Consider the following 11024-nt stretch of genomic DNA (forward strand, 5'->3'; position numbering starts at 1 on the left):
CGAACAAAGGCGCCCGGAGACGCGTCTCGCGCAGAGGAGTCCTCGATCCTTCGACCCTTCCGCCAGCAGAAGGCCGTGCTCCTTCTCGAGGCCTAAACAGACGTCGAAATGATTGCCATTACACGGGGGGCCATCAGCTGAACGGGAACTGCGAGTGGAGCTCGTGGGAGGACAGACCAGCGGGGCAAATCGTTCCGGCGGATAATGGTGGGATGGACTGATGGGCAGTGCCGCCCCAACCCGTCAGCCGCACGCTTGTCCGCGGAAAAAATACTGGAAAAGGATTGCTGCCGCAGTGGAGGAGGAGGAGGGTGGGTGCGGTGGGCCATGTGAAAAGCGTCGCCGGTTCAAGCTCAAGTAGCCTGTGCGAGCCATTTTTTCCATTTGGCCATTGTTTTGTTTTCAACTTTTGCTCTATTTCCGCCATCGCCGCCGCTGTCTGGCTGACGTTTTAGCGCGGGTTGTTATCCTGAAAGGGGTGGAGGGGGGGGGGAGGAGGTCGGACCCATGCGGTTGTCAGTTGCTTTATGAGACGCCTCCGCTGGTCCTTTGTGCCGGCATTCTGCATGCAAAGTGAAAATGTTGTCGCTGTTTAATGTCAAGCGTTGACTTTTTCGTGGCAGCTCGAAGGACCATTGCTGACCACTCTGCTGTGCACTTTGACCCTCCCCCTTTTCCCCGAAATGTTTGCAGTCGATTTCATGGCCTGCGAGGCTGAGGTACCTGCGATTTGGTAGGAGTGCCTTGGTGGATTTGGCAGGGTAAGCTCCAATTGGCGGGTGCTTAATCTGCGGGACTGGATTGTTTTCCTACACAAATCAAATCGACACTTTTTAGGATTTTATGCTTTTAAATTCTACGAAGAAGTTGCAGTAAGACAAAGTAAGTTTTATATATTAAAGAGGAAGAATTTCCCACTCTCCACTTTGGAAGCTATGCATCATTCAGTATTCGGGGTTCTATTTATTTTTTTCTGTTTCGGGATCTCATTTATGGTAGGTTGTTTGCGTTGCATTCGTGGCGGAAAATAAAAAGACATATTTTCCGAAACGAGACATTTTTGGCTTCGTTGTCCCAAAAATATTTTAATATGTAAATAATACTATGTACCTTCGTTCTCACACATGCAGGAATATATTCAGATATACTGATATATACCAACGCCATGGAGCAGGCCCAACCCAGTAAAAGCTTCAGTTTTAATATTACTTTTTTCCGTTTCTGCCACGTGTGGCTCCATCTGTGAGTGTGTGTGTGAGTGAGTATTTGCATGTATATGTGGTTGCTACGCCCTTTTCGGACACTGCATTTTTAATATAATTTTTGCGGCCCCCTCCACCTCCTGTCCATGCCAATCCTTATCCCATTCGCAACCCCACGGCGCAGTTTTTTCCATTTTTTTTCACAGCCTTGTTGTTATTGTTGCCCAAACCCCTCCCTCCCCCTTTCCGTTCCCCTTCCACCCACCCCCTCCTCTTCCCTCTCACCGACAACCTTGTTTGCAGTGGGCGTGCATATGTGTATGTACTTATTTTCCATTTTTTTGTTCATATGTGCCCAGATCTGATTCTTTGGGGTTGGTTCCCGCCCACCGGCGACTGTCCGGTTTGCAGGTGGTCCTGCCGCTGCATAAGCGGCAAATGTTTGCGATTCTTTGCTGTACCCCTCAGTTTCGAGATGAAGAGTATATTGTAATCGCGGAAATAAAGAGTTTTAGACGGAGATTCCCTTCGGATAAGGGAATACTTAGTGTTCGAACGCGCCTCAAAAAATTAAATAATCGATACAATGGTTTTATAAGTCTTTTGCAGGTTTAGGAATCTTTCTAGGAATATTATTACCAGGAAACTAAAATTTTAATGATCAGAATACATATTCTATCAAGTCAATGCGTATGGGTTTCCCATAGTCGATTACACCCTTCATACTTGTTTTTGTTTATACTTCATAATTTTTCTGCATTTCGGAAGGAGTGGGCGTGGCGGAATTGGGCTGAGAAGAGGGGGTGAAAAAAGGTTGGGGGATGTAATAAGCAGGCGTCGTTGTCACGCGTAGAGTTAACCGAGAAGAAGAAGAGAGGGGAGTACCAAGGATTTTTTACTGAAAACCGGACATTTTTTGCCGCACAAGCAAAAAGTGTTTTAATGAATTTTAATACAGGATGGGGATGATATTGTTTTTTAGTGTTTTTAATTAATTAAAAATATAAATTAAAATTGCATTATATTATAATTGAAATGGAGATGGGTGTAAATACGGAGAGGTAAAACAGAAGGGAAAGAGAAACCAGAACACAAAAAATAATCACTCATGAAGAAGTTAAAACAAACAGTAATATACAAAACAAATATATATTTGTATGGGACGATATTTAAGGATAAGAGCAAAAACCCTTTTAAAAGGACAAAAAATCAATACAGAATAACGATATCTATTCATAATTAATCGCTGATGTCGAGGTTAAAATCTTATGACCAAAGGTAAATCGAAAAAGTTGTTGAACACTTTCTGCGATTCTCGTTTTTTTTTTCGAATAAGCCATAATGTGATACTTGCACCGTCCAATAAGTTCCGCAAAAGTTTTGCGGAAAAGGTGGTGGGTCATTATTGTATGCTCCCTCCGTTTGGATATGAAAAACACCGAATCGATCGACTACCGAGTAATTTTCCTCTGTGCACACCTGTGGATCGTCTCGAAGGACCGCCAGTCAACCCAAGTAACCCAAACCGCTCCCGCTCTTCGGCGAACTTCAACTCGGCCTGACCACGAAGAAGGGCTGCTCCGCGGTGGGGCAGACGACCCGCTCGAACAGGCGGGGGATCACCGAGGGGCGGGGCTTCTGGTCGTCCGGCAGGAGCATGCTGTTCCACAGCAGGTTCGAGATGATCGCGTGGCCGCGCTGGCTGAAGTGGAAGCAGTCGTGGGAGAAGAAGCGCCAGTCCGTCTGCCCGTCGGGCAGCTTGGGGGCCGTGATGTTCGTCAGCAGCGGGTGGGCGACGACGGCGAAGTCCGGCCGGTGGAACTCGGGCAGCCGGGCGATCTCCACGTCCAGCTGCTGCCAGCGCAGCAGGGTCTGGCGGCGCTCCGCCAGCTGGGTGCGGTTGAGTCGGTCGTTGACGAGGCAGTGGCAGCCCACGCGGTGCACCACGAAGCACTGCAGCGGCACGTGGGTCATGGTGCCCAGCACCTGGGGGATGTTCGGCACCCCGATCAGGTTGACCAGCAGGCGCGGCACGTGGTCGCGGAGCAGCCGGAGGGCCTGGCGCAGGTCGCGGGCGTGCTGGTCGAGGAAGGCCTGCGGGCTGTCCCAGTGGCAGAGGTCCGAGCAGATGTCGTTGTTGCCCACGTAGACGGTGAGCAGCTTCCAGTGGCGCTTCATGTCCACCCGGGGGTCGCGGCGCAGCAGGTCGACCAGGACGCGCGCCTGGAAGGGCAGGTCGCGCGACATGACCATCGGCTCGGCGATGTTCAGCCGGGAGGAGCGGTGGTTGACCACCAGGCTGTTGCTCACCGCGAAGCCGTACAGCTGCGGGTTGAAGACCTTCAGGATGTTCGGCAGGGTCACGAACCGCCGCCAGTCGGCCACCCCGCCGCCCGAGAAGGCCAGTCCGCGGAACTCGTTGATCATGTCGATGAAGTTGTTCGACAGGATCCCGTTGCCCGCGGAGAGCGAGTCTCCGAAGGCGGCGATGATGTCGATGTCCCCGGGCCGCAGGCGCTCCACAGAAGTGGGCGGGTCCGAGGAGCGCGTGTTGTTCGTGGGACAGAAGAAGGGCACCTTCTTCGGCACCAGCGACTGCAGCTTCCCCTCGCGCCGCCCGCGGCTGCTCAGCGCCTCGATGTTGTTGAGGGCCCAGTTCAGCGTGGTCTGCCTCGTGTTCACGAACAGGTGCCGCAGGTCCTGGTCGATGTCCGTGTACTGCGGGATGCCGTTCTCCAGCGCCCGCGGTTCGAAGGCCGTGGCTCGAACACCGATGTCGGCCAGGAGTTGATCGGATCGGTTCTGTCGCCGGACGCGCCGTTTTGCAGAGACCCCGGTCGATAGTAGTAGGAACAATAAAAGCAGCTTGTAGTTGATGTTCGTCATCTTCGCGGGTTAAGTGTAGGCACCACTAAGACGAGCCTTTTTCGGTGCAGGAAATCCTGGTTCTTGTCCACTTCGCAGCTCACATCCGACGAACTTCTGAACGCGTTCTCAGCCGACAGGCAAATGCGTCGATCGTTTTTAATGCCAGCCTCAATCTGTGCGACTCCGCAGGCGGATCCCCTCGAAACTCCGCTCGCAACTCGCTCTCAAATTCATTTCTTTCCATTAAAGCCAACAACAAGACCCATGCGACCGCAGAGGAAGGAGAGACGGATTGGGACGGGGCTCAGAACTTGACTTAAAAGCGTTGACCGAGACATTAACAATCATAAAAATGACAGAGCGGCCTGATAGCAGCACAAGCCTCTGGCTTCGGCCCGAGAAAAACACACACAGTGCCCTGCGGTTCAAAGATGTCGGTGAAAACAACAACCACGAAAGGCCCTAAACCAAATACAGTTTAGTGTACGAAATAATTACCTTGTGGCAAAACATGGATGCTACCAAAACATGCCGAGAAGCGCACATTTGGGAGTGTGTACAGAAAAATGAAACAATAAATATAGCGTAATTGAAGCCATAGGAGGCTGGCCCGAGCAGATCCGTCGACTTTGAGCCGGGGCTTTGAAGCGCACCCTGAACACCCTTTCCCGACCAACAACCAAAGTCTGGTCATTGGGTTAAAACTTTTGGGGGGTTTTCGGAGCCGAGATGTTGTTTTTAAGATGCGTAACCCTCGGGTTGCACCCATTTTATCGTTCTGAGTAAGTTTTCCTAAATCATTACCAGTCATATAAAGTCTTTATGACATTCCTCTCGCTTCCGCCTGTCAATACTCGTTTTAAATTATTCACATTTAGTGCTATAAAGTCAGTAATTAAATAGCTACCCGCGAAAAGAATGAAATTATTCTTAAGAACAACAATAGACACACACTTTTGAACTAGTAATTAAAATCTTCTACTGTATTCTTTGAGCGATCCCATTAAAAATTAATGTATTTAACGACGTTGAAAGTTCAATCTATTTCAAACTCAACCATCACGTCTCTGTCAAAAAAATGTATCGCCTTAGATCTCCATCTCTATAATGCAAGATATTTAAAAAAAAAAAAAAGGAAGCAAAAAAATATCTCAAAATATTTGCACATTAAGCTTAAGTAAGTTTGTAATGTAATTGTTGCTCGAAATGCTTAAAATGTTAATAGCTAATTGTTTGTTCGGATCTCTGAAAAAGTCTTGAGTGCTATGCGAAAACATATCCGTTTTGCCGAACTTGATAGCGGTTATTGCCCACACAGCCAAGACAATTTAAATAAAATATTATTAAGTAAAGTGATCTATAAATATATTGTGCGGCTCTCATGGACTGACTCACGACGGGTCTTGTTTTTTCGAGGCGTGTCAACTGAAGGCTGTGAACTTGCAAGGGGCCTGAACGTGATGGAATTTTACTCCTCGGTTCCTGCTTCCGCCTGACCCCTCCCCCTTTCCTCAACGGGTTCTGGGAAGCGGTCCTTGTAGTTGGTGAAACGTGGACTGGGAATACATAACACTCCGCCTAGATGTTTATTTGTTGGCCTTTGTAGATTGTGTTACCTTCAAACGGTATTCCAGCGAAATTATTAGTGGGTTAAAGTAAAAAGGTAGACGAAATCCGAGCAATTCTTTTTATGACATTTCGATATCAACGTGACCAAACATTACTTTTTAGAACCCCTCTTTACTGATGCACTTATTTTTACATGACCTTTTATTTTAAATAAATTATCTAAAAGTCAAAACCAAAATGTTGGTTTTTATTAAAGCACTTAAAAGTTTGAAAGTTTTAAAAACCTTTACATTTAAAAAGGCAACTTAATTGATTTTATAAGATTTACCATAAGGATTTTTCCGTAACATATTGTGTTTAAAGAAAATGGTAGATGGTTAAGAAACAAGAAAGGAAGCTAGCTTCGACAAGTTGAAGCTCATATACCCTTGCATTTATCAAATATGGGGACCTAAATACATAGAAAGTTTGGGAAAGTTCCAGTAAGACAGCATTAAAATTTAGAGACTAGTTTGCGTAGAAGCGGACAGGAAGACAGACTAAAAGACGGACAGAAGTACAGACGTACAGACGTATTTCGATGCAGATCGTAATGCTGATCAAGAATATATATACCTTATGGGGTCCGAGGTGTCTCCTTCACTGCGTTGCAAACTTCTGGCCTAGAATGATAGTCACGTCTAAACATTGCCGTTCCGATCATTAAAATAAATAGTTATTAAACTTGTACGGCTAGTTATAGCTATACGAACAATTATCACTACAGAGTACAGGGATTGGAATTTTATAATGTGTCAATTTCTAATGCAAATAGGGTAAAGCCCTTCTCACCCGGCTATAAACATTTAATGGGACGTTGATTAAAATCATTATTTATGATAGGTTCAAAGATCTCTACAGATTAATGTAGTAGTAGTAATAATAACTTAATTGCTCTGCGACGTATAGAATGGCTTTATTTTAAGCTCCCCGGAAAAAAGTTACTCGGTTTTCCCTGCCACAGTGTCGATCCCAACGAAGCTGCTTTGATTTATTTAAACTAATTGAGAGTCATTAAGTGTTGCTAAGTTAAGCTACTATTGTTTTTGTTGCAGCAACATACCGCCGCACGCAAGCAACACAATTGTGTGTTTCACGTGAATAAATGTCGTTTATGCTTATTAAATAGCGAATTGGAGGAGTCTATTGATGGCTCCCGAGTTTGCCCAAATAATATTTTATCTCGGATTAATTCGATTAAGAGAGTCTTCAAAGAGCTTTTAAGAGCGCTGTTGATCAAAAGCTCGGCTTCACGTTTAAATAAAATATAAACGGCTTTAGCGGGTTGCCAGACCGTCTTAATTTGTAAAGTTTCTTGACAATATTTATTCAGCTGAAATTTACCCAAAAACTTTCTTTCGAATAATAAATAAAAATAAAATTAGTCAAAAAACAAAACTATTAACAAATTTAAAAAATCAGAAGGTTTTATAATAAATACTTGCAGGCTAAACAACATCGAAGAAAATACGATTTTTATACCTTTGCAGAGCAAAGGGTACTATAATTTCAGTCAGAAGTTTGCAACGCAGTGAAGGAGACACCTCAGACCCCATAAAGTATATATATTCTTGATCAGCATCACGAGTAGAATCAGAATACGTCTGTACGTCTGTCCGTCTGTCCTCCTGTCTGTTTCTACGCAAAGTAGTCTCTCATTTTTAAAGCTATCTTGCTGAAACTTTCCCAAAAGTTCTGAAGTTATTGCATATAAGTCGGAGCGGGCCGGATCGGCCGACTACATCGGATAGCTCCCATACGAGAGAAAGAAATAAAAAATTCTCACACCGTTGGTTTTGATCAGATCGACTTAATTTCTTTCAGATGGCGTTAGAATACGTTAGAAAGTTAGAAAACTACTACTGAATTTCGGATTACATTTTATCAAAATCGGATATCATATCGCTGCCATAGGAAAGATCGAAAAATATATATATATAAATAATGGAAAAAAATTATAACGTCGTTGTTTTTAATCCCATGAGCATGAATAACGAACTATGGAGCTTTTTAATAACCCTTGAATAGAGAAAAAAAATTCTTTAAGATCCGACAACGTTATCATATAGCTGCCATAGGAAAGATCGAAAAATCTATACGGAAATAAAATTATAAAATAGTTGTTTTTCATCAGACAAGCATGATTTTTGGAATATAGAGTTTTCTAACGATTCTTGAATTACAAATTAAATTTTATCAAAATCGGACCACTATATCATATAGCTGCCATATGAACAATATTCGAAAATATGGAAAATTAATAGAAAAATCGTCATAGCTTCGATTTTGTTAAGCCTTTGTGCATTTTGATCGACATATTTGATGACTAAGTTTTGGCTTACCGATCTTTTGATCTTTCATATGTCAGCTTTTGAATAAGTGGTCCGATTTTAATGAAATTTTTTGCTAGATTTAAGGATAGTTAAAAAACTCGGTATTCTCCTGGGATAAAAAACATCAACTATTTCGATAGTTTTAATGAAAGCTATTTGATATAGAGCTTTTTTTTAATTTGATTTGTTATTTAAGAACCCTTAAAAATAGTATATCTCAAAAAATGTAATTTTATTCCGAAGACCAACGAAATTATTATGTTTGCTCTTTACATAATTATTAAAAAATAAATCAAAGTCTGCAAGAATACAAAAAACCAAGCTTTATACCGTTGCAAAAGAAGTGTTACAAAAATGTTAAAGTTTTGGTATTTATCAAGAACACCAGTTGCATGTTATAAATGTGTAATGTTGGCTATTATAAATATCCCAAACAATAGATTTAATTGTGGGATAATTATTGTACCAAGCAATTAATATCGTAATTACAGGAAAACATGTTTTATAATGTGAGAGAATCTTTTTTTACTTTTTTTTCTTTGCGTGAGTTCTTATCATGAACTGTAATCGATACAAGTCAAAATATAAAAGTTAACATATTCCTGCACACATATATACACACATATAGTTAACAGGTATAACAATTTATTAAAATCAATGCATTTTCAACAATAAAAAAAAATGTATATCTCATGACAACTTCTGAAACAGTTGACGTAGTGTTTGCTATCTCCTAACAGGAAACAAATAGGTTCGCATGTTGGGCTAAACCAAAGGCAACCCTCAACATGGTGGTCCGATTCTATACTTTATTTATATCAGGCAAACCTTTTTGGATAAAATAAAAAGATTCTTGTTTTATTTGAGCAAGAACATTGTTTACAAAAATAAGCATCTTGAAATTATTACTCAGTCAAATAATAGCCTTTATTAAGTGACCGTTGATGAGTTTGGTGCAGTTGATTAGCAGCGATCAAACGCTGAGCGACAGAAGGGTGGTCTCGTTAATGGTGTGGGATTAGTTAACAATTGCACAACTCTGGCTGGTTGATAAAAAGTTTGCCACATTTTCGGTACAAATTGATATTTGCCGGACCTGATAAATAGCGGCCGAGCGAAGGTGGTTGGGACAGACGGCCATTGAGCAGATGAGTCGATGAGCAGGTGAACAGGCGGTGGACGCCGCGCGTTCAACATACCCTAAGTGGGTTAGTGGTCGGCTGACCGGCTGGCTCTCTGTGATAACAAGCGGCAGCACGACCGCGGCGTGCAAACTCCAGAGCCAAACCTCACCACTTCGCCAAGCCAAGAGCGAGTGCCAAGCCGCTTGCGCAGTCGCAGCGTCAAGGTCGCCTATTGTAAAAGAAAGCGCCAGCGCTCGGCCTTGAACACGAAAATATGTTAAAAGCCAATGGCTGAAACAGGCAGAAGCCGAAGCATGAGCCAGATAAAATATGATATGGGATGAGAAGAGATGAGAAACTTGAACTTCGATTTGCCCTCTTTTGTTTCGCATGGAAACGAATGTTTCAAGTCGACAACTATCGAAATGTGAGCAAACAAGCCAGTTTGAGTGCCATAAAGTTTATGCTTGAGTAAGACACTGGACAAAGCTTAGTTTTCGAACCAATTTTTAAAGGTTTTGTTGCTACTATTTTTTAGTTTATTTTTTTCGCAAACTTGTGCAAGAGTGCAAAATAAAATCGAAACAGCATCTCGAAAACCCCAAATGTCAAAAATTGGGGTTAATCGTTGGGAAATAGGTTAATTCTGTGTGTTTATTAAACCAGAAAGATTACAGAAAAAATGTAAAAAACACAAAACACTAATTTTCTACAGTTTAAAATAAAACGAACTGTTTTTAAAGAAGCGCTTCCGTGATCAGGTAACCGACACACCTATTTGGTAAGTATTTAGAAAAGTATTTATGGAAATAAACACCCGACAAAAGTTCTGCTAAAAAAGTCAATAGTTAAATGACTATGCCCCTTCTCCTCAACTTGAACTCTTACACTTATTTAAAGACTTAAATATAAAAGATATACAAATGAGATGCCGACGATTGGACATTAACCTGCGCTCAAAGTATACAAAGTGAACTCTGTTTTATTGCTCATAGAACTAAACTTAATCTAAGTCGAAATTCTACAAACAACTAAGTGCGTTTTTTCCCTTTTGAAAAAATGATTATTTTCCCAAGTAGTTTTTAAAGCATAAGTCAGAAGTTGCGATCTTTTAAGTTGTTAGTTAACCTTTTCTAGAATTTTTTATTATATACTATACACTTAAATATATTTGCATACAACCCAATTAGTGACAGAAGTTTTCAAACGTTAAGCAACAAATTATAAGACTTTATTGGAGGAAGTTATTTTTTTTTTAGCAATTGTTCCAAAATAGCTAAGATAATATTTTCAGACTGCTAGATATACTCGAGTGATGACCGTAATTAAGAAGACAGACACCTTTTGGGGACGAAAATAGCATCTCCTGTTATATCTTAATATCGGAGTGCACTTACACGCTGTTCAAGATAGATTTCTGGGTTTATCTCAGTGTGTGTATATAGACAGCTTGAAAGCGGCACATATATTATAGTGGAAATAAAAAATATACAAGGAATTGTCAATCAATTATATCTGATGTATACATTTAAATGCGCAATTAACTGGCATATTTAAAAACGATCTCGCCGCGGAATAATAATTGCTATAAAACTGTTGTCTCTAACTATTATTCTAGTACTTTAGTGCAGGGAATAATTAGCTTCTTTTGAATCAATTAGTCTCTTGCGAACTGGTTATAGAAAGGCATAAGTTGAATAATTCATTTGACAAGTAAAAGGGTACAGTTGAATAAGCAGGGAGGCGGCAAAAGCTTTGGACAATTACACATGTGTGTTTAAAGAATTGTTTTAACATTTCTTTCTAAAAGCAGACAGTTGTGTAAGTAACCAGCATTAATGGAAAGAAAAAAGCAGACACAAGCAAGACAGGTAGCTAGAAAAAAAGTG

General features: G+C 41.8%; 2 protein-coding genes across 3 annotated transcripts in view; both read right to left on the reverse strand.

Annotated features, from left to right (window-relative positions):
- The window catches only part of LOC108091744 (neuroguidin), a 42632-nt gene that overhangs the window by 13093 nt on the left and 18515 nt on the right, over window positions 1–11024 (reverse strand). The window contains exon 1 of one of the 2 annotated variants that reach the window (XM_017191207.2): window positions 6255–6332. The exons of the other annotated variant lie outside the window; for it this stretch is intronic. The gene's annotated coding sequence lies outside the window, so the exon portion shown is untranslated. Of the gene's footprint in view, window positions 1–6254; window positions 6333–11024 lie in introns of those variants that run through there. 2 annotated transcript variants of the gene reach the window in all.
- LOC108091658 (phospholipase B1, membrane-associated) lies at window positions 2655–6332 on the reverse strand. Its single transcript, XM_017191008.2, has 2 exons — window positions 6255–6332; window positions 2655–5686 (listed from the first exon to the last, which is right to left on the reverse strand). Exon 2 carries the CDS (start codon window positions 4086–4088, stop codon window positions 2751–2753), a length of 1338 nt encoding a protein of 445 aa, XP_017046497.1. The 5' UTR covers window positions 4089–5686; window positions 6255–6332; the 3' UTR covers window positions 2655–2750.

Source organism: Drosophila ficusphila, unplaced genomic scaffold, assembly GCF_018152265.1.
Source record: "Drosophila ficusphila isolate 14025-0441.05 unplaced genomic scaffold, ASM1815226v1 contig_636, whole genome shotgun sequence".
Classification (NCBI taxonomy): domain Eukaryota; kingdom Metazoa; phylum Arthropoda; class Insecta; order Diptera; family Drosophilidae; genus Drosophila; species Drosophila ficusphila.

Bases quoted from the DNA above. Each gene is read 5' to 3' on its own strand.
- LOC108091658 (XM_017191008.2), bottom strand. From the start codon at position 4,088: ATGACGAACATCAACTACAAGCTGCTTTTATTGTTCCTACTACTATCG.